Consider the following 23,752-nt stretch of genomic DNA (forward strand, 5'->3'; position numbering starts at 1 on the left):
GATATAACTTTAAATACTCCTAACCTACAGGTTTTAGTTTTTACCTCTCTTTTAGCAAGGAGAGCAATCTTGCTTAAATGGAAGGAGTCTACCCCTCCTACACATCTTCAATGGCTACGTGATATTATGTCTTATTTAAATTTAGAGAAGATCCGCTGCTCAGTCTTAAGTTTGAAACAATCTTTTTATGATATCTGGGGACCTTTCCTAAATTACTTTACCAATTTATAAAGTTTAACAGTGCACAGACTTTTATGTATATTTCTATCTTCTCTTCTTAAGCGAATATGTTTTTTTCCTAATTATCCATTATCATCCATCAGCTTTTTTCTTTGGTAGTTGGTAGGGGATTGACTTTTTTTATATAAAAAAATTCTTTTATGACGTATGACCTATCTTTAAATTTTTGATTACAGAGTGGTATACCTTTATGTGATATGCTATAACATTTTGATCAATTTTATTACAATATATGAATGTACACAATTTATGTTGAGATGTATCTATGTGTTGCACTCTGTAAATCTTGTTTTTTTCTTCTGAATAAAAATATTGTAAAAAGAAAGAAGGCATACAGAGGTCACCAGGAGACGCTCATGGAGTGAGTAGTTTTGGATTCGCTCCATAACCTTTACATTTTTAACTTATGATCACCCTTATTTAACCTATTTTTACCTACACTAGAAGATTTTTATTACTTTTTTTGTATTTATTTTTGAGTCTGTACTGTGAATTTTGAAGAAATGAGTACAGAAATGGCTTTAAGATCTAAAGGGCGAGACTGGAAAAGATTCTAATGGTAACGGAAAGAAAAAAAAGACTGATCCTAAACAGACTGAATTGTCTTACGTTACTGGAGCTTTTAAATCAAAAATTTGAAGAACAATGACAAACTTTTAAAGAAGATTTAAAGGTCTTTCAGGATTCTCTGGATAAGATTGGTCATGAAGTTAAACAGCATCAAACTTTAATCGCAACTTTGCAAGAAGACGCTCAGAAGCGTGACTTGAAAATTGAGGATTTGGAAAAGAAGCTATCTTCAGCGATTAAGCAGTTGGAAATACTTAAAGCCAAGAGCATCGATTCTGAAAATCGTTCTAGAAGACAGAACCTACGCATACTTGGTCTCCCTGAAAGCATCGAACAAGGGGACCCTACGAAGTATTTCGCTCAACTTTCAAAGGATGCGTTCCCTTCTGAATTCCCAGACAGTCCTCCGTTACTCAATTGTGCCCATAGAGTTATGTGCCGATCAACAACTGCTTCATCTAAACCACCAGTTGTAATTGTTCGATTTCACTATGTGCATGTTAAAGAGCAGCTTATTCGCTCGGCTCGCCGTTTGGGATGGTTAAATTGCAGGATTTCCAATTCTGTCTGGTGGAGGATTATAGTCCAGAAGTGATGAAGTGCGGCTCGCTTTTAAATCTTTGATGTCCAAAGAAGGCATACAGTGTATTGGCCTTCATTAATCATGGAATTGAATTTAGAGCTGAGAGGTAATGTTGCAGCTGTCCTTGTCAGACCCCACTTGGAGTACTGTGCTCAGTTCTGGTTGCCTCACTACAGGAAGGATGTGGAAGCCATAGAAAGGGTGCAGAGGAGATTTACAAGGACGTTGCCTGGATTGGGGAGCACTTCTTATGAAAACAGGTTGAGCGAACTCAGCCTTTTCTCCTTGGAGCGACGGAGGATAAGAGGTGACCTGACAGAGGTGTATAAGATTATGAGAGGCATTGATCGTGTGAATAGTCAGAGGCTTTTTCCCAGGGCTGAAGTGGCTGCCACAAGAGGACACAGGTTTAAGGTGCTGGGGAGTAGGTACAGAGGAGATGTCAGGAGTAAATGTTTTACTCAGAGAGTGGTGAGTGCGTGGAATGGGCTGCCGGCAGCGGTGGTGGAGACGGATACAATAGGGTCTCTTTAGATAGGTACATGGAGCTTAGAAAAATAGAGGGCTATAGGTAAGCCTAGTAATTTCTAAGGTAGGGACATGTTCGGCACAACTTCGTGGGCCGAAGGGCCTATATTGCGCTGTAGGTTTCTATGTTTCAACCCCAGTTCTCAACCTTCTCCCTGTAACCTTTGATGCCATGTTCAATCAAGAACTTATCAATCTCTGCCTTAAATACACCCAACGACCTGGCCCCCACAGCTGCATATGGCAACAAATTCCACAAACTCACCACCATTTGGCTAAAAAAATTTCTCCATATCTGTTCTGAAAGGGTGCCCCTCTATCCTGAGGCTGTGTCCTCTTGTCCTAGACTCTCCCACCATGGGAAATATCCTTTCCACATTTACTCTGTCTAGGCCTTTCAACATTCGAAAGGTTTCAGTAAGATCCCCCCCTCATTCTTCTGAATTCCAGCGAGTACAGACCCAGAGCCATCAAACATTCTTTAATATGATAAACCTTTCATTCCTGGAATCATCATTGTAAACCTTCTCTGGACCCTCTCCAATGCCAGCACATCTTTTCCAAGATGAGAGACCCAAAACTCTTCACAATATTTCAGGCGAGGCCTCACCACTACCTTATAAAACCTCAGCATCACATCCTTGCTCTTGTATTCTAGACCTCTTGAAGTGAATGTCAACATTGCATTTGCCTTCCTCACCACCAACTCAACCTGCAAGTACAAGGACTCACAAGTCCCTCTGCATCTCAGATTCCTGGATTTTCTCCCTGTTTAAAAAATAGTTTGCACATTTATTTCCACTACCCAAGTGCATGACCATGCATTTTCCAATATTGTATTTCACTTGCCACTTTGTCTATTCTCCTAACCTGTCCAAGTCCTTCTGCATTGTTTCCTCAACACTACCTGCCACTCCACTAATCTTCATATCATCTGCAAGCTTGGCCACAAAGCCATCTATTCCATCATCTAAATCATTTATATACAGCATAAAAAGAAGTGGTCCCAACACCAACCTCTGCAGAACACCACTGATCACTGGCAGCCAACCAGAAAGGAGCCTTTTATTCCCACTAGCTGCCTCCTACCAATCAGCCAAATGTTCTAACCATGTTAGTAACTTCCCTATAATACCACGGGCTCTTAACTTGGTAAGCAACCTCATGTGGGGCACCTTGTCAAAAGCCTTTTTAAAGTCCAAATATATAACATCCATTGCATTATCTTTATCTCTCCTACTTGTAATCTCCTCAAAGAATTCCAACAGGTTCGTCAAGCAGGATTTTCCATGAAGGAAACCATGCTGATTTTGTACCATCTTGTCCTGTATAACCAAGTACTCCATAACCTCTTCCTAACAATTGATTCCAACATCTTCCCAACCACTGAGTTCGGCTAACTGGTCTATAATTTCCTTTCTGAGCCTTCCTCCTTTCTTAAAGAGTGGGGTGACATTTACAATTTTCCAGTCTTCTGGCATTATGCCAGAGTCCAGTGCTTTTTGAAACATCATTTCTAATGCCACCACAATCTCTAACACTACCTCTGTCAGAACCCTAGGGTGCAGTTCCTCTGGTCCAGGTGACTTATATACCTTTAAGTCTTTCAGATTTTTTGAGCACCTTCTCTCTTGTAACAGTAACTGCATCCACTTCTCTTCCTTCACACACATCAGACATACTGCTAGTGTCTTCCACAGTGAAGACTGATGCAAAATACTCATTTAGTTCATCAACCATTTCCTTGACCCCTCTCTCCTGCCTCATTTTCAAGTGGTCCTATATCCACTCTCATTTCTCTTTTAAGATACTTAAAAACTTTTACTATCCACTTTGATATTATTTGCTAGCTTGCTTTCATATTTCATCTTTTGCCTTCTAATATTTTTAGTTGCTCTCTGTAGGTTTTTTAAAACTTCCCAATCCTCTCTCTTCCCACTAATTTTTACTTTATTGTATGCACTTTCTTTTGCTTTTACAATAGCTTTGACTTCCCTTGTCAGCCATGGTTCTATTTTACCATCTGAGTCCATCTTCATTTTTGGAATACACATATCCTGCACCTTCCTCATTTTTCTCAGAAATGCATACTATTGCTGTTCTGCTGACGTCCCTGCCAACAGCTCCTTCTAATTTACTTTGGCCAACTCCTCTCTCATATGATTGTAATTTCCCTTACTCCACTGAAATACTGCTACATCAGACTTTACTTTCACCCCATCAAATTTCAAATTGAACACAATCATATTGTGATCACTAGTTCCTAAGGGTTCTTTTACCTTAAGCTCCCAAATCGTCTCCGGTTCATTACTTAACACCCAATCCAGTATAGTTGATCCCCTAGCAGGCTCAACGACAAACTGCTTTAAAAAGCTATCTCTTAGGCATTCAACAAACTTACTCTCTTGAGATCCATTACTAACCTGATTTTCCTAAAAGACCTGTATATTAACATCTCCCATGACTACCATAACATTGCCCTTTTGTCTTGTCTTTTCTATTTCCTGTTGTAACCTGTGGTCCACCTCCCAGCCACTGTTGGGAGGCCTGTATATAACTGCCATCAATGCCCTTTTACCCTTGTAGTTTCTTAACTCAACCCATAAGGATTCAACATCTTCCAATCCTATGTCACATCTTTCTAATGATTTGACGTCATTCTTTACCAGTAGAGACACACCACCCCCTCTGCCTACTTTTTTTATCCCTCCGTTATAACATGTAACCTTGGACATTCAGCTCCCAATTACAACCATCCTTCAGCCACAATTCAGTGATGGCCACACATCATATCTGGCAATCTGTAATATTGCAACAAGATCATCCACCTTGCTTCTTCTACTACGTGCATTTAGATACAGCACCTTGAGTACCGTATTTGCTATCTTTTCTGATTCTGTACCCTTAATTTGATACTCAGTCTACTGGCTGCAACCAAGTCCCAACACCTGCCTGCCCTTCCTGACAATCTCCCTGCAACTATCTTTACTTTTTTACCATCCATCCTATCCTGAATCCCTTCACTCCGTTTCCCAACCCCTGACAAGTTAGTTTAAACCCTTCCCAACAGCTTGAACAAACCTGCCTGCAAGAATATTGGACCCCCCTCGGATTCAGGTGCAACCTATTACTTTTGAATAGGTCATACCTCCCCCAGAAGAGATCTCAATTATCCAAGAACCTGAAGCCCTGCCCCCTGCACCAGCTTCTCAGCCACACATTTATCTGCCAAATCATCCTGTTTCTACCCTCACTGGCAAGTGGCACAGGCAGCAATCCAGAAATTACTACCCAGGAGGTCCTGCTTCTCAGCTTTCTACCTAGTGCTCTGAAGTCTCTTTTCAGGACCTCATTGCTTTTCCTTCCTATGTCATTGATCCCTGACCCTGGCAACTGAGAAGCAACATACCATCCGGGTGTCCCGTTCATGTCCACGGAATCTCCTGTATGTTCTCCTTACTATCCAGTCTCCTATCACTACCACTCCCTTCTTCTCTCTCTTCCCCTACTGCACCACAGACCCATGCTCAGCACCTGTAACCTGGTCGCCGTTGCATTCTCCCGGGAGGTTATCCCCCACAAAAGTATCCAAAGCAGTATACTTGTCTGTGAGGGGAATGGCCACAGGGGTGCTTTATTCTAATTGCCTATTTCTATTTCTCCTGAAAGTCACTCAACTACTTGCCTCCTGCAACTTTGGGGTGACTACTTCCCTGTAACTTTGATCAATTATATCTTTGCTCTCCCGTACAAACTGAAGTTCATCTAGTTGCTGTTCCAGATCCCTAACATGGTCTTCAAGGAGCTGCAGCCGGATGCACTTCACGCAGATTAGTTCCTGGGGAGACTCTGGGTCTCCCAGCTCTCCAACATTTGGCACGAAGAGCACTCCACAGCAATTTAAATGGTACAGTAAGAGAGGGGGAGAAAAACCACAATAAGGAAACCTTAACAAACGCTTTACAGAGCCGACGCCTCTTTTGAGTCAAAACCTGTCGCTTCTATTCTCACAACTGGCCTACTCCCAGCAATGGCTGCTCTGCTTATCCCTTCTGTACTTTTATTTGGTTTGTAGAGTTCTGTTGATGCCACTGATAGGCCAAGTATTAAAGTGGATAAGTCCCCAGGGCCTGATGGAATTTACCCCAAATTATTGAAGGAGGCAAGAGAGGAGATTGCTGGGGACATCTATGTGTCCTCTGTAGTCATAGGCAAACTCCAAGGACTGGCGAATGGCTAATGTATCCCTATTTAAAAAGGGAATAAGGGAAAATCTTGGGAAAAAATCTCAGGGATAGAATATATGAGCATTTGGAAACCCATTGCCAAATTAGGGAGAGCTAACATGGCTATGTTTGTGGCAGGCTGTGCCATACCAACTTGATTGAATTTGTTGACAAGGTGACAAGCGACATTGGTGAGGGTAAAGTAGTGGATGCTGTCCACATGATTTCAGTAAGGCATTTAACAAAGTCCCTTTTGTGAGGCTAATCCAGAAGATTAAGAAGCATGGGGTCCGCAGTGAATTGGCTGTTTGGATTTAGAACTGGTTTGCACATAGAAGACATAGGGTACTGGTTGAAGGAACTTACTTGAGCTGGAGGTCAATAATTAGTGGAGTTCCACAGGGATCTATCTGTGCTGGGGCCTTTGCTATTTGTAGTGTATCTAAATGACCTGGATGAAAATGTAGAAGGGTGGGTTAGTACATTTTTGGATGATACCAAGATTACTGGAGTTGTGGATAGTCTAGAAGAGTGGCAAAGAACAGAGCATAATATAGACTAGTTGCTGTTGTGGACTGAGAAATAGCAAGACAGATGGAGTTTAACCCAGACAAATGTGAGGTGTTGTACCTCAGTAAGGCAAATGTGAGGAGCAAGAAACTATTAACAGTATCCTTAACAGTGTTGCTGGGCAGACAGATCTTGGGACCCAAGTTCAAAGCTCTTTGAAAGTGGTTACACAGGTTAATAAGGTGGTTATGGAATAAGATTTATGGAATGCTTTCGTTTATTAGTCGAGGCACTGAGTTCAAAAGATAGGAGGTTATAATGCAACTTTATGAAACTCTAATTAGTCCACATCTGGAGTATTGTACACAGTTCTGGCCCCCCTTCTATAGGAACGATGTTGTGGCTTTGGAGAGGGTGCAGAAGAGGTTCACCAGAATGCCTCTGGTTTAGAGGGCATGTGCTATCATGAGAGGTTTGGTAAACTTGGACTGTTTTCTCGGCAGCATCAGAGGCTGAGGGGAATCCTGATAGAGGTTTGTAAGATTATGAGAGGCATAGAGTGGACAGAAAGCATCTATTTCCCAGGGTTGAAATGTTTAATACCAGAGGGCATGCATTGAGGGTGAGAAAGGAAAAGTTTAAGGGGGATGTGAGGGCTAAGATTTTTTTTACTCAGAGTCGTGGATGCCTAGTATACGCTGCCTGGTTTCATGGTTGAAATGCTTGGATAGACACATGGATGTAAGGAAGATGAAGGGAAATGGGCATGGTGTAGGTAGGAGGGATTAGAGTTTTGGTTTCTTGATTTGCTTTTTAGCTGGCTCAGCACAATATTATGGGCCAAATAGCCTGTTCCTATCCTCTACGTTCATACTTGAATATATTCATCAGGATCAATAATAGAGTCTGACCTGCAATGTTGTGAGTAGCATAACTGTGAATGACATGTTCAGACATATTCAATATCATTTAAAAGCTCAGAAACAAAAATATTCCAAATGACTTGCAAAATAGATTTAAATATCTGCGTGCATCTTTAAATGCCTTTACAAATTTGAATTAACAATCCATTGTTAGTTTAAAGAAGGAATACTTTTTACATCCATATCACCATTTCCCAAAGGTCTTAGTCATTCCCATCCATTCAAACCAAAAGATCAGATTTGCTTCCTGATGCCTTGCACTTATTTATGCAAATTTGGCTGGCAGATTTAAAGTTTTGACTCATACATCAAGTTTCATTAGATCAAAATCATAATGCAGTCACCTACCCACAGTGACCACCTGACACATGACACCAACAGTAGGATTCCTACATTCAGATGGGCAGAATATCATGATTTCTGACAGTATTTTTCTGCAAAATCCTAGCTATTAAATCTTAATGTACTTTGTGTTAGTACCATTATATAATGATTAGAGACTTGCTGTACAACGTATGCTGACAAGATAGGCAGCTAAATTACTAAAAACTGTTTAAATTAGGAAAATGACACTTGGTTGTTTTCTGTGCCTAAAAATATAATTCATTGATAAAAAAATAAAATGCCTTTCATGGGAATGTAAATTCCTTTAGCTTCTCCATTTCCTGAAGATGACTTATGTTGTTATTTTTGTTTATATTTCTTATGCAGTTACCACACACCTTATGATGCCAGGGTGCCCGGATCATCCACTTGCAGTTGGCATGGTCAGGATACAAGTTTGGAAAACTTGGAGAAGTGAAATATCTATAATTTTCAGTAAGCAGATTTCCACATATTTCTGAAAAAAATAATTAAAACATAAACATAGTTACAAATATAAAACAAAATATGTTTATGTACTACATAAGAGGACATTATTCTGTTAAGAAAGTATTTTATCTGTACCATTTATACGAATCGATATACCCAAATGAGAATGTTTGATTACTTATTTATATTCTGTATATAGAAAGGCACCTAATGAGTCAATGTTTCTAATTCTGGATGAAGTTAAATAGCTAGGTTACCAATGAATTTTTATTTATTTATTTTTTACGAACTATTAAAATGATATTTGCCTACCGTGTGCAGCTCATTTTTATATGGATCCAGTGATGGGGGTGGGGGAGTGAAATTGCAAATAGTTGTTTAAAACTAGAAAATGTGGAAGGCAATAATATAACCCAAATGACTTTGTTAAGCTGTATTCAAATTCAAGTTTATTGATTTCATAAACATGTATACATATACATGCACACAATTAGCTTTTTGTGGCAACAGCACAATACAGAACAAAGTAAAAACAAACACAACAAATTAGCATAAATGATATCTAACTTACAACAAAATATACAATGACTGAGGGGAGAAGAGAGCGAGAGTGAGATATCGATCCCAGGTAGTGTTAAGGTTTGCCAGGTGGATTCAAGAACCTGATGTGAAGAAGCTGTTAAATGAAATGGTGTCCCAACAAAACATTAAGTTCACATGAAGTTTCAACCATAGAAGTGTAACAGCAAAGCAGGAATCCATTTAATGCATAAGTTATACCACAACTCTTAATACAACAATATTTTCAGTCTCATTCTCTTGCCTACAAGGAAAGTGTTGATCAAAAGCAGCAAAGTAATGCAGCTAGTAGAATTGCTGCCTGAAAAAACCAGGAACCCAAATTCAATTTGGACCTTGTTTTTGTCTGTGTGAAGTTTGCATGTTCTCCCTGTGCACATATGGGTTTTCTCCAGGTACTTTGGTTTCCTCCCACATCCCAAAGACATGTAGGTTGGTAGGTAGATTGCCTCTATAAATGCCTCATCCCTAGTGTGCAGGGAGTTGATAGTGTACATAATTTATGCTTGACAGTGACTTAGTGGGCCAAAATATCCACTCTCTCACTCAAAAACATATCAGCTTCTAGAATCAGCTGGTTTCCTTATTTTAGGTTGCTGCACATGTTTGCAGTCAGCAAGTGTTAAAAGAAACAAAATTTCAAAAATAATAGTTACTATTTTGTACTTACTACACTGATATAGCTTGTTTATCTTCAAAATATCTGTTTCAGAAAGTCCCATCAATTGTCCAAGATATACATTTGGATCTAGTTTTGGCACAATGGTTGGTAAACCAGGACTTTTGGAAAAAGCATACCTAAATTAAACAAAATAATTAATTCCTTTTATTTTTGAATAAAATGTTACTAAGTTCCCAAATTAGAAATAGCAACCAGTGTAGCAAAACCTGACTTAATCTTTTCATTTAATAGAGTTGACAATTCAGCAAGGATGCCTTAGAAGTAGCTTAGGTGGTGAATAATGCATTCCTTGGTTTTTGAGGAATACTGATTAAGAAGAGAATGCACAACAATGATAGGCAAGGAAGAAATGAGGAGTTTGAGGTGTACTGTAATGCAAGAGAACACTTTTAGAGGGAAATCAGAAGTGCTAAAAGAAGGCTTTAGCTTGCTCTAACATACAAGGTGAAGTAGAATCCCAAGGGCTTCTACAGATATAGTATTAAGACCAAAGTGATAGCAAGGGACAAAACTGGTTCCCTGGAAAATCAGTGTGGTCATCCATGCATGGAACCAAAATAAATTGGGGGGGGGGGAAGAAAGAGGATCATAAATGGGTGTTTTGTATCTGTATTTACTTGCGAGGTGGGCACAGAGCCCAGTAGACTCAATCACAAGCTGCTCTAAAAAGTTATCTCATAGGCTTTCTACAAATTCGTTTTCCTGAGATCCATCACCAACCTGATTTTCCCAATCAACATGCATAATGAAATCCCCCATGACTATCATAAAATTGCCCTTTTTTTTACATTACTTTCCACATTCCTTTTATATTTTCTGTTGTAAATTGTACCCCACAACCTGGCTACTGTTCAGAGGCCTGTATATTAATCCTATTAGGGTTTTTCTTTACCCTTGCAATTTCTTAATTCTTACCCACAAGGATTCTACATCACCCAATCCAATCTATGCTGGCTGTTTCCAGGATTTGATTCTATTTTTACCAACAGAGCCACTTCACTCTCTGCCTATCACACTGTCCTTTTGATCCTTGTATGTTAAGCTCCCAACTATGATTTTTTTTCTGCCATGACTCTCTAATGCCCACAACATCATACTTGCCAACTGTTAACTACATTACAAGATTATCAAATTCTATCCCCAAAAATTCTCTCCAGTAACTTCCCTATCACTGACATGAGACTCACTGGTCTACAGTTTCCAAGATTATCCTAGTTCCCTTCCCGAATAACATTAGTTACTTGCCAGCCCCCGGGACCTCCCCTGCGGTTAGAGGTCATTAAGATATTGGTCAAGACCCCAGCAATCTCATCTCTTGCCTCTCTCACTAATCTAGGGTATATCCCATTAGCCTGGGAACAAATCTTAAAGCTCTATAAGAGACCTAACACTGCCTCCTCCTTTACCTTGAAATATCCTAGCATATTAATATACTCAGAAATGATCAGCCTATCCTCCCCATCCTTCTTAGTAAATATGGATGTACTCACTTAGGACCTCATCCACATTCATCGCATCCAAGCAAATGTTCCCCCCTTTATCTTTGAGTGGTCCTACCCTAGTTACCTTTTTGCTTTTCATGTATATATAGAATATATTGGGATATTAATTCATGAATTTTTCATCACCCCTTTTGGCTTTCCTAATTCCTTTGAGCTTTTTCTGGTTTCTTTATAATTGTCAAGGGCTTTGTTTGATCTAGTTGCCTAAACTTTTTTTCCCCTTTTTCTTCTTCTTCTGCATAACTTCATCACCTTCCTCGACATCCAAGGTTCTCTTACCTTGTTACTTCTCATTCCTTCTGATTGCAACATACCTGTCCTGTACTTTGTGCAGTTAGTTGATCTTTAACCCAACTGCTGGATGACCAGAACAACAAACACAAAATGCTGGAGGAAATCAGGTGAAGCATCATGTATGGAAATAATATAAAGTCGACATTTTGGACCAAGACCCTTCATTAGCACTGAAAAGAGGGGAAGATGCCAGGATAAAAAAAGTTGGGGGGGGGGGGGGGGAAGAGGAGGAGCACAAGTTAGAAGGTGAAGCCAGGTAGGTGGAGAAGGTAAAGGACTGGAGAAGAAGAAATCTGATAGAAGAGGAGAGTGGACCCTGAGAAAAGGGGAAGGAGGAGCACTGGGCAAGGTCAGAGGCAAGAAGTGAGAGTGGGGAATAGATGAAATGTGAAGGGAGAAAAATGGGAGGGGGAAAAAAAACTATAAATAACATCAAAGGAAGAAATTGATGTTCATGCCATTAGTTTGGAGGCTACCCAGATAGAATACAAGGTGTTGTCCCTCCACCCTGGGAGTGGCCTCTTCGTGGCAGAAGATGCAGCATGAACCAACATGTCAAAAGGTGAATGAGGACAGGAATTAAAATGGTTGTTTACTGGGTAATTCTGCTTTTGGTAGATAAGAGTATCGGATACAACAGATGACCCAACAGATTCATCTTTGAAGTGTTGCCTCACCTAGAAGGACTACTGGGGCCCTGAATACAGGTGAGAGAGGTGGTCAATGGACAGGTGCAGCATTTCTATTGCTTGTAGGGATAAATGCCAGGAGAGAGATTAGTTAGGAGGGACAAACAGACAGAGGAAGCTCAGAGTGAACAATCCCTGCAGAGGACAGGAAGGGGTAGATAAAGATGTGTTTAGTGGTAGGATCCCATAGAAGGTGGTAGCTGTTGCAGAGACTGATGTGTTGGATGCAGAGGCTCATGGGGTGGTAGATGAGGACAAGTTGACGAGGAACACTTTTCCTGTTAAGGAGGCAGCAAGGTAGGTGAGCACTGACATCTGGGAAATAGAAGAGGTGCGGATAAGGGCAGCATCAATACTGGAGGAAGAGAAACACCATTCTTTGAAAAAGGGGGACATCTCTGATTTCCTGGAAATGGAAGTCCCATTTTGGGAATAGATGCTGTAGAGACAAATGAACTGATAAAAGGGAGTAGCATTTTTACAGGAAACCAGGTGGGAAGAGATAGTCAAGATAGCTATGGAAACATCTAAGTTTATAAACAATGACAGTTTGTCTCCAGAAATGCAGACAGAGAGATTGAGAAAAGGGAGAGAGATGCTAGAAATGGACCAAGTAAATTTAAGTGCAGGATGGAAGCTGGAGACAAAGTTGATGAAATTAACAGGCTCAGCATGGGTGTATGAAGCAGCACCAATGCAGTTGACAATGTAGTATAGAAAGAGTTGGGGAGCATTACTATAGAAGGCTTGAAGCATTAACCCAAGGCTACCCCCTTGAGGTGGAGCAAGTTGGAGGAGCCTAAGGAGAAACTGGTGCTGGTGAGGGCCTGTTCTGCCAGATGATTAGTTGGTCACCATATGACCCGTCAGTTTAAAACAACTAGAAGACAAGCATAACTGAACAAAATATTCCAAATTAGGCCTCACTGTCTTATACAACTTGAACAATTTTTACTTGAAATACAGCCATAAAATAGACAGAATGGTAGCATTCACAATTTGCAGCATTTCTCGAAAGCCTAAATATAAACATGCATTCTACTATTGCAGCAATTTATCACTTGCAATTCTCACCAAATCTTACAGCTTACAGAACAGAGGTTTTTCAAAATGACGGCACAGAGAAAGGTCTGCTTTGCTGAGCTCGGCACCACAACACTGATAATTTTGCATATAAACCTACTCGTTTCAACTTTTTATTTAAATGCCCAAGTGTCAGATTTAACAACATTATCATTGATGAGTATATTTATTGAGCTGCTTCAACACCATGCCATCGAAAAGTACTAAAAAGGCAGCCAAGATGGACTGCACAGAGTGCTCGCCCAGGGCTGTGGAGCTCACTGCTGCTAGCTATGCTAACACGTTGGACCCTGCTTTTCGTTAAGTAATTCAGGAATTCACAGAGAACACATCCAAAATGATGGACGAGAAGCTGGGTCCACTCTAACACCAGAACCACACATTGGAGCTTAAAAACCTTGATGCAAGAATGACCAAGGCCCGATTCTCCACAATAGAGACTGTAGCCTATCAAGCCCAAAGCTACATCCATGCACTAGAAAAGCAAGTTCAAAGCCTAACTAATCAATGATCTTGAGAAGAGGTAGGAGAAAGAACATACGGATCATCGGCCTACCTGAAGGTACAGAAGGCAGCCAACCAGCGAAGTTATTTGAGGGCTGGCTGCCTAATTCTTTGATCTGGAAACCAAGGCTGGACGCATTAAAGTGGAAAGAGCTCATTGTAAACTGGCTCCAAAACCGAGCCCAGGCCAACACCCTCAACCTGTCCTCGTGTGGTTCCATAATTTCAGTGATAAGCAAAGAGTGATGGAGGCTTTGAGATGCTGTGGGACTGATGCTGGGCTTTAATATACGAGGGATCCAGGATTAAGTCTTTTCAAGATTTTTCGGCAGCTGTTATTCAGAAGTGCAAGGAATTCGACCAGGTAAAGAAGCAGCTGAGAGAATCCCGAATCCAGTACCTTATGCTATACCCAGTGGTGCTGAAAATCACCAACGATGGTACCATCAAGATATCTGATTCTTCTGACAAAGCTAAAATTTTGTGGACACGTTGGGCTAAAGAATGTATACAGTATATTGTGTAGCCCTGGTTATGGACAATGACATGCTCGATGGTTGCTTTACTTTACGTTCTCATTACTCAACAGCAAGATAGCTTATAGGATGAGTAATGTTTTGTTTTGATGAATAGTTTCATTATTTGCTTAAATTAGAGGTGCTGCTCCAGCCTGAAGGAGCTTAAACATGTAACAAATCGGTGGATTGATAAATTATGCCCTGTATTCACTTTTGACAATGTTAAATGCTATATTGGCAGTGGGGCAGAACATGGGGTGCTAGAAGGTTCAGATATCCCCTTTAAGTGTGGGGTTAAATCCTCTTGTTCAGCGTTGTTGGCGTTTCATTTTTTTGTGTGTGTTTTTTAAATTTACTTATTGCTGCTCAGCTGATCTTAAGTCTGGTTTCTTCTCCTCCGGAGACAAATGATTGTTATAACCGGTTATGACAGGTAATATATTAAAATTGTGCACTTGGAACATTAAGGGGAGTCATTCACCAATCAGGAGAAAGAAAACCTTACTAAACCTGAAAAAGTTAAGGGTGGATATAGCCTTATTGCAGGAACACACTTAAATGATAAAGAACATCTAAAACTGCAACAGAGTGGATTTGATCATGTCTATTTTTCATCTTTCAATGGGAGATTTGTGATGGTTAAGGCTTCAATATATGGAGAGGAATTTGGTATTCTCAATGTTTACTGCCCTCCAACTCATCCTCTCAAATTCCTAATAGATGCTTTTTCCAAACTTACAAGCTTTCAATACAAAACATTATTGTAGGTGCGGATTTTAATTGTCTCATGGACCCATTGATGGATAGAGTGCCTAGTGGTCCCCCGATTGCTCTCCTCATAGTCCAAACAAATCATGGGCTTGTGTGGAGAACTAGGACTTGTGGCTATCTGGAGGTTGTTACATCCCTCAGACAAACACTCCACATTTTTTTCTAATCCACTCAAGTGTACACCAGAAGATTTTTCTTCTAACCCCCAAAACGCTCCTAGATTTAGTTGTATCTCTAATATCTCCTACTCTACTAGTAAGAAGCGACAAGCTGCGGAACAGCAGTGCCTACTGGAAGCAAGGCTTGTGGCAGTTGAAAAGGATTATTTTAATAAGCCGTCTGTAGCCAAGTTACAGAACATCACAGCCCTACTCTGTACACTAAACTCCTTACTTACACAAGCAGCCAAAAGAAAATTGACATTTGCTAAACGACGATTGTTTGAACATGGTGAAAAACCAGGTAGGTATTTGATTTATTTAACTAGATAGAAAAATGCCTCTCAGACTATTGCTTCAATTAGGGATAGGACAGGAGCCATCACTAGTAATTCTAAAACGATTAATGTGTTTTAAGGATTTTATACTAAATTGTATCAATCTGAGCAATGTAATGATGGACAATCTAGAATGGAGTCCTTTTTCAGGAATTTAGATCTCCTAGGCAGTTCTTCTGAACAAGAGTCCCTCCTCAATGCTCCGTTATATCTATTCATGAGATACAGGAAGCTGTGAGACAGCTCCAAAGTGGGAAGCCCCCTGGTCCTGATCGACTCACTAATGAATTCTATAAAGAGTTCAGAGGGTTATTATTAGAGCCTTTACTAAACATTGTAGCGATGTACTACACACAGTGCTGAAATAACGACATGCAGTCGGTAAGTCGTTTTGAGACTAGTTTATTCAAACTTCGTGGCGCTGGCATTTAATCCCCAGCGCCCGCCCTCTCCGGGCAGAAATGACTTCAGAGGTGCATTACCAAAGTCTCCCCCCGCGCACTGGCTATTTATGAGTTGGTTCGCCTGCACAGAAAGTGGGTCGTCACATAACCCTCCCTCCAGAACCGGTGATACACCCTCCAACGTCCACTGGGACGGCCAGGGGTGTGCTGTACACCAAATCGGCCGATGAGGTGTGCAGATCCTCTTTGGGCACTGTGCGAATTCCAAGCAGGACCCAGGGAAGCTTGTCCACCCAGTTAGGTCCTCTCAGGTGGGCCATTGAGAACCGACTTCAAGTATTGGTGGAAGCATTCCACTAGTCCGTTCAACTGTGGGTGGTAGGCAGTAGCGCGGTGTAGCTGCATTCCCAACAGGCTGGCCACAGCCCACTGCAGGCTGGAGGTGAACTGAGTGCCTGTCGGAGGTAATGTCGGCCGGTACCCCGAAGTGTGCTACCCAGGTTGCAATTAGTGCTCGGGCGCAGGAATTGGCAGATGTGTCGGTGAGCGGGACTGCCTCTGGCCACCTCGTGAACCGGTCTACCACAGTCGGGAGGTACCCTGCTCCTCGGGACACTGGTAGGGGGCCCACGATATCCACATGAATGTGGTCGAACCTCCGGTGGGTGGGTTCGAACTGCTGCGGCGGGGCTTTAATGTGCCGCTGCACCTTGGCTGTTTGGCACTGCGCGCACATTCTGGCCTATTCACTGACCTGCTTGCGAAGTCCGTGCCACGTGAACTTGCTGGAGACCAGCCGGATGGTTGTCCTGATAGATGGGTGTGCCAAACTGTGTACGGAGTCGAAAACGTGCAGCCTCCAGGCTGCTGGGACGATGGTGCGAGGTTGGCCGGTAGCCACGTCGCACAGAAGTGTCCTCTCACCTGGGCCTACGAGGAAGTCCTGCAGCTGCAAACCCGAGACTGCGGTCCTGTAGCTGGGCATCTCGTCGTCTGCCTGCTGCGCCTCCGCCAGTGCTGCATAGTCCACCCCCAGGGACAGGGCCTGGACAGCTAGTCTGGAAAGTGCGTCTGCCACGACGTTGTCTTTTCCTGAGACATGCTGGATGTCCGTCGTGTACTCGGAGATGTAGGACAGATGTCGCTGCTGGCGAGCTGACCAGGGATTGGACACCTTCATGAACGCGAAGGTCAACGGTTTGTGGTCCGTGAACGTGGTGAATGGCCTGCCTTCCAAGAAGTACCTGAAATGCCGGATTGCCAGATACAGTGCCAACAGCTCACGGTTGAAAGCACTGTACTTGAGTTTGGGTGGTCGTAGGTGCTTGCTGAAGAACGCCAAGGGTTGCCAGCGCCCCTCGATGAGCTGCTCCAGCACCCCACCGACTGCTGTCGGATGTGTCCACATTGAGGGCGGTCGGAACGTCTGTTCTGGGGTGCACCAGCATCGCAGCACCTGCCAAGGCTTCCTTGGCTTTAACGAAAGCGGCCACGGCCTCCTCGTCCCAAGTAATGTCCTTGCTTTTACCCGACATCAGGATGTACAAAGGGCGCATGATATGGGCTGCTGAGGGGAGGAAACTGTGGTAGTAGTTCACTATACCAACGAACTGCTGTAGGCCTTTGACTATGTTGGGCAGGGCAAAGTGGCAGATCGCGTCTACCTTGGCGGGCAGAGGTGTTGCCCCGTCTTTGGTAATCCTGTGGCCCAGGAAGTTGATGGTATCGAGTCCGAACTGACATTTGGCCGGGTTGATCGTGAGGCCGAAATCACTCAGGCGGGAGCAGAGCTGGCGGAGGTGAGACAGATGCTCCTGGTGACTACTGCTGGCTATAAGGATGTCGTCCAAATAGATGAACGCAAAGTCCAGGTCACGTCCCACCGCATCCATTAGATGCTGGAACATCTGTGCGGCATTCTTCAGGCCGAACAGCATTTGGAGGAACTCAAACAGGCCAAATGGAGTGATGAGTGCTGTTTTGGTGATGTCTTCAGGGTGCACTGGGATTTGATGGTATCCCCAGATGAGGTCTACTTTGGAAAAGATTTTTCCCCCAGCAGGTTTGCTGCAAAGTCCTGTATGTGTGGCATGGGGTGGCGGTCTGGAGTTGTAGCCTTGTTCAGTCTGCGGGTAGTCGCCGCATGGTCTCCAAACCCCAGCTGCTTTGGGCACCATGTGCAGGAGGGAGGCCCATGGGCTGTCGGACCTCCATACGATCCTCTTTTCCTCCATCTTCTTGAACTCCTCCTTCGCCAGACAGAGCTTTTCCGGGGTGGGGGGGCCTTCGTGCGTGGGCGTGGAGGGGTGGTCCCTTGGTCGGGATGTGGTGCTGAACCTCGTGTCTGGGCATGGCTGCCGTGAACTGCAGTGCCAGAATCGACGGAAAGTCCGCCAGGATTCTGGTGAATTCGTTGTCCGACAGCGTGATGGAGTCCAGGGGTGGGGCCGGCAACTTGGCTTCACCCAGGGAGAACATCTGGAAAGTCTCGGCATGTACCAGTCTTTTCCCTTGCAAGTCGACTAGCAGGCAGCGAGCTCGCAAGAAGTCCGTCCCCAGGAGTGGTTGGGCCACCGTGGCCAGTGTGAAGTCCCACGTGAACCGGCTGGTGCCGAACTGCAGCTGCACTGTGCGGGTGCCGTAGGTCCGTATCGTGCTGCCGTTTGCGGCCCTCAGGGTGGGTCCTGGCTTCCTGTTGCAGATGTCGTACCCCGTCGGGGGCAAGACGCTGATCTCTGCTCAGCCAAGAAGCGACATCCCGACTGTTTGTCCCAGGCGTACAAGAGGCTGTCCTAGTGGCCAACCATCATGGTCATTAGCGGCAGCTGGCCCTGGCCCTTGCAGGGTGGGCGACAACAGTGGGCTTTTGTGCCCCACCGCTGGTGGTAGAAACACGACTGTTCACCGGCCTCCTCACTCCTGCTTCTATGTTGTGTGCGCCCCCCGCCGAGCCTGGTCTGGTGCGCTGTTGGGTGCGTGGCCTAGTAATCTGACTGACAGATGCCACGCTCGCCCTCTTGGCTTTCCACAGCACGTCTGCCCAGGCCGCCACCTTCCGGGGGGGGGGTCACTGAAATCTGTCTGCCAGCAGCAGATGTATGTCCTCGGCAAGTTGCTCTAGGAACACTTGCTCAAACATGAGGCAGGGCTTGTGTCTGTCAGCCAGGGCCAGCATCTCGTTCATCAATGCTAATGGCAGTTTGCCTCCCAAACCATCCAGGTGAAGCAGGTGGGCACCCCGCTCACGCCGTGAGAGGCCAAAGGTCCCAATGAGCAGCACTTAGAATGCTTCATATTTGCCTTCTTCCCGGGGCGACTGTATGAAATCCGCAACCTGGGCAGCCATCTCCTGGTCAAGGGCGCTCACCACGTGGTAGTAACGCGTGGAATCAGAAGAGATCTGCCGAATCTGGAACTGGGCTTCTGCTTGGCTAAACCACACGCGTGGTCGCAGTGTCCAGAAAGTTGGCAGTTTTAGCGAAACTGCATGAACAGATGAAGAGTCGGTCCTCTTTGGTCCAAATCCCGTTTGGACCATCGGGGTCACCAATGTAGCAATGTGCTACACACAGCGCTGAAATAACGACACAGTCGGTAAGTCTTTTCGAGACTAGTTTATTCAAACTTCGTGGTGCTGGCATTTAATCCCTAGTGCCCGCCCTCTCCGGGCAGAAATGATGTCAGAGCTGCATTACCAAAGTCTCCCCCCGCGCGTTGGCTATTTGTGAGCCGGTTCGCCTGCGCAGAAAGTGGGTCGCCACAACATGTTCAATCTTGCATTTAATTGTGGTCTCCTCCCACCATCATTGAGAGAAGCTATTATCTCCCTAATTCTGTTGACTTTAAAATCTCATCTAAAACCTTAGTGTTGTGATTAGAAATGCATTACCTTTTATCGTAAGAGGATCAAACGGGTTTTGTAGAAGGCCGTACCTCACCTAACAATATCAGAAGATTACTTAACGTGATTCAGGCATGTCAGCAACAGGCAGTGGTTTCCTTAGATGCAGAAAAGGCCTTTGATCATGTAGAATTGCCGTCTCTTTTTTTCACTTTAGAACAATTTTGTTCGGACAATAATTTTATTAAGTGGGTGCAAGTTCTTTGTAATGACCCTTTGGCTGCGATTCTCACTAGTGGTATTAGGTCAGATAATTTTAGTATTCTGAGGGGTAGTTGGCAGGGCTGCCCTTTATCACCACTACTTTTCAACTAGTGATCAAGAACCATTGGCTGAGGCTATTCGGCGAGACCCTAAAATATCTGCTCCAGACAGGACTAAAAGCACATAAAATTACATTGTATACGGATGATGTTCTAATTTTCTTATCAAACTCTGCTATATCAGTGCACCACCTTATGCAATGCATCAATTCATTTAATGCTTTTCAGGTTATAAAATCAACTTTACTAAATCAGAGGCTATGCCTCTGGGGAATCTGCAGCAGGTACCTGACACTCAGGGTGTTTTCCCCTTTAAATAGTCGCAGACAGGTTTTGTTTACTTAGGCATATTTATCACACCTAGATTTGATTAATTATTCAAAGCTAACTGTACAGTTATTTGACAAAATCAAACAAGACCTTGAGTGATGGAGCACTCTTCACATTTCTTGGGTTGGCTGAATACAGGTATACTTGCTCAAAATTAACAATCTTCCTTGTCTGCTCTACCCAATATGAATGATTCCATTCATTTTTACCCAACAAATACTTAAAAAATAAATGGCTGGTTTGTTTCTTATCTGGAACAAAAAAAAACCTGTATTAAAATGTCTAAGTTACAGCTTCCCCGTAGTCTAGGGGTCTGGATTTTCCAGATATCAAAAAATATCAATAAAGTTCCTTTTTATCTTATGTGGTTGACTGGGTTTGCAGGGACCCCTCCTCAGTTTGGCTGGCCATTGAAGCTTCACAAACAAAATGCCCTCATATTAATTTGCTTTTCCTCAATAAGATGTAACTAGTTAAGGAATATCGTTGCAATCCTTTAACAATTAATAGTCAGGACTTGGAGGGTGGTGCAACAAATTGAGGGCAACGCAGCGAAAATATCACCCTTCACTCCAATAACCGGCATTCCAGATTTTTAGCCTGGCATAATGGATTCTGGATTTAAACTTTGGATTTCTAAGGGTATTTTCCATCTAGATTTGTTTGATGAAGGAATGATGATGTCTTTTAGTCAAATAGTACAGAAATTTAACATACCCAACAAGAATCTTTCTCGTTTCTTTCAGATAAGAGATTATATACAGAAAAAACATCATTGTTAACTAATTTCTATAGTTCTGACATAGAAGAGGATGTTTTGTTCTAAGGGTGAAGTCTCCATTAGTATTTTTTACAGCAGCCTGCAGCAATATTCTTGGGGAGAGGCTGAGCAGCTGGGAAGGGTCTGGGAGTAGAAATTACAGCTGAAACATGGGAAGACATCTGTGATAATGCAAAGAAAACTTCAGCTTGTAATACTGCAACTCAAAATTCTGCACAGAGCTCATCTGACTCCAGATTGTCTCTCGAAATTTAAGATGGGGGTTTCTCCAATGTGTTCTAAATGCAAATACTGAAACTTTCACCCACTGTATTTGGACATGTCCTAAACTTCAGGCATACTGGAGTGATAGTTTGGGTGAAATGGAAAAGATTTGAAGATGGATCTTGAACTGGACCCAGTGTCTTTTCTCTTAGACTTACCCAACAGTCGTATTATTAATGCACTTCAGAAAAAAACTTTTTAACATCCTGACTTTTTGTGCGAGGAAGAACACTACTTTGTTGGATAGCCGATAAGGCCCCTGGACTTTTTGGTTGGTGTAAATCAATCATTGAATACATTCCTTTGGACTTTTTGCCATGTATGGTACACTCAAAAACAAATAGTTTTCATAAAGCAGGGCAACCTTTTCTGCAGTATGTAGATGTAAACCTACATCTAATAAGGCTTTTGTATAGGATGTTGTGGTGATGTCTATATTTTGATGCTGGTATCTGTGAGGGGAAGAAATGTAAATGTATCTGGAAATTGAAAGTTTTGTTATGCTGAGCAAAAAAAAAATTAAATTAAAAAAACTTAGTACAAGAGGTATCTTCCCTAATAAATTGCAAGGACACTCTTTCAGTCCAGTTCCTTACGGACGTTAGGGTGACACAGGCCGTTATCCCATTACAGCGTAGGCTGCCATGGATGTAAATAAGGAGTACATATCTAGTGTATGTTTTATTTATTTACAACAGCATATCTACTGGCATTCCTGCTCATCAATACTTTCAAAAGCAACACGCTGTTTATTTTGCCTGTCACTAGAGACTTGAGATAATATCACCTGAACTTCATTTCCCACACTGTCAAGATAGAGTTCTTGTTCTTTTTTGAACATGCACAGCTTCCCCACTTGAAAGGGAGCGAATGCGCCTACCTGAAGGTTTTAACCGGATTCTACTTAATGACCAAACAACTTTTCCTTTTTTCTTCCTTTTATTTTTTTGCGAGTGCGGCAGTTTGATAGTTCCGTTAGTCAGTAGTCATTTGTCATAAGTAATCAGTCATTAGTCACTAGTCATAAGGTATAACGTTAGTCATAAGGTTAAGTTGTCATTAGTAATAAGGTTAAGGTGAAAAACTGGCGGCCTCTTGGACTTTGTAGATGAATTCGGACCTGCACCTCCGTTTCTCTAATGGACCGTTATGGTTTCAAACTGGGTGAACTCTCTCGAAGGTTCACAAACTCTTCTTAAGCCTCACGCCATTTCCAAGAAGTGCCTGCGCGCATTGATCCCCATGGCGGAGTTAATCCTAATGCAGTGACAGCAGTGCTCTTTTCCATGAAACAGTCTCAAGTTATTTAAAGTTCGGCATCTTACCACGGATTCCAACGCTGATCCCGGACTGCCGCTGTGATACTGTGGAGTCCGCCCAAAATTTCCAGGCAGAAGCAGCCCTCAGGCAGTAGGTTCCATCCGGTCTATCAGTGAATTCTTGCTCTTACTTTTAAATTTTATTTTCTTTTGCCTCTAGGTCTCTACTTTCTAGAAACTTAAGTTTGACCTGACACCTCCCACTCAATCTTCCCATGGAATCACTGGGGAGACCGCCAGCTTCCAAGGCAAACTTGGTGGTCCCAGTTCAGTGTTCTTACAATATATTGTTGACTTTTCCTTGCTTTTGCTTTCCTGCAGAGCATGCAGCCATCAACAACTTTTTGGGCAATTTTCCTTCCCCTTATGACCTATGCCTTTCTTCTCACCTTGAGCAAGGTTCCAGCCACTCCGTCATGACTCTCATTGTGGGCCTCCCGAGTTAACAGTGTGGACACCCAGGCATCATAAGGCAAGATGGGGACACCAACTTGATCTTCTTTGAAGATTTGCACTCGGCTACTGCAAACCAACAGCCCAGAGTCTTGGTCTTTCTAGACTACCAGCCTGTCTGTAGTGGTGCTTGGGAAGGTTACACCCTCTTGTGCTGCTAGAAGAATGTCGCTTAGATCATCTTCCCATTCCCTTATTAAGATGACTCCTGTCAAAGAAACTGTTTCCCACTTTGGACTGTCCACGGCTCAATTTTGTCCAATGAACTTTTTTGCTGCTCTTCAGTCCCATGCAACTGTTTTGACTAGTCGAGTTAGAGCACTGAACCGTTTGATGTCCACAAGGCTTTGGATGGCAGACGCTGCAGGCTGTCTCTGTTGTTCTGTTTTGACCTGGTACTGTTTGTGTTGGTTCTTGTTTCTTTGCCTTGGCCCTTGACAAAGCAGCAACAAATGCCTTCTTTTGCAACTTGCTGATGTTTTCCCTGGCAGTGGCTGCTAGTTCTCTGGCTGATTTCTTCAGCCAC

At 43.0% G+C, this 23,752-nt stretch overlaps 1 protein-coding gene across 2 annotated transcripts in view; it reads right to left on the reverse strand.

Moving 5' to 3' along the window:
• LOC140729409 (embryonic protein UVS.2-like) overlaps positions 1 to 23,752 on the reverse strand; it is a 97,830-nt gene that overhangs the window by 21,547 nt on the left and 52,531 nt on the right. The window contains exons 9-10 of one of the 2 annotated variants that reach the window (XM_073049117.1): positions 9,643 to 9,770; positions 8,303 to 8,421 (exon numbers count right to left, since the gene is read on the reverse strand). In XM_073049117.1, coding sequence (XP_072905218.1) covers positions 8,303 to 8,421; positions 9,643 to 9,770 — 247 coding nt within the window. The remainder of the gene's footprint in view (positions 1 to 8,302; positions 8,422 to 9,642; positions 9,771 to 23,752) is intronic. The other variant, XM_073049118.1, reaches the window with a different exon arrangement.

This window comes from Hemitrygon akajei, chromosome 6, assembly GCF_048418815.1.
Source record: "Hemitrygon akajei chromosome 6, sHemAka1.3, whole genome shotgun sequence".
Lineage (NCBI taxonomy): Eukaryota > Metazoa > Chordata > Chondrichthyes > Myliobatiformes > Dasyatidae > Hemitrygon > Hemitrygon akajei.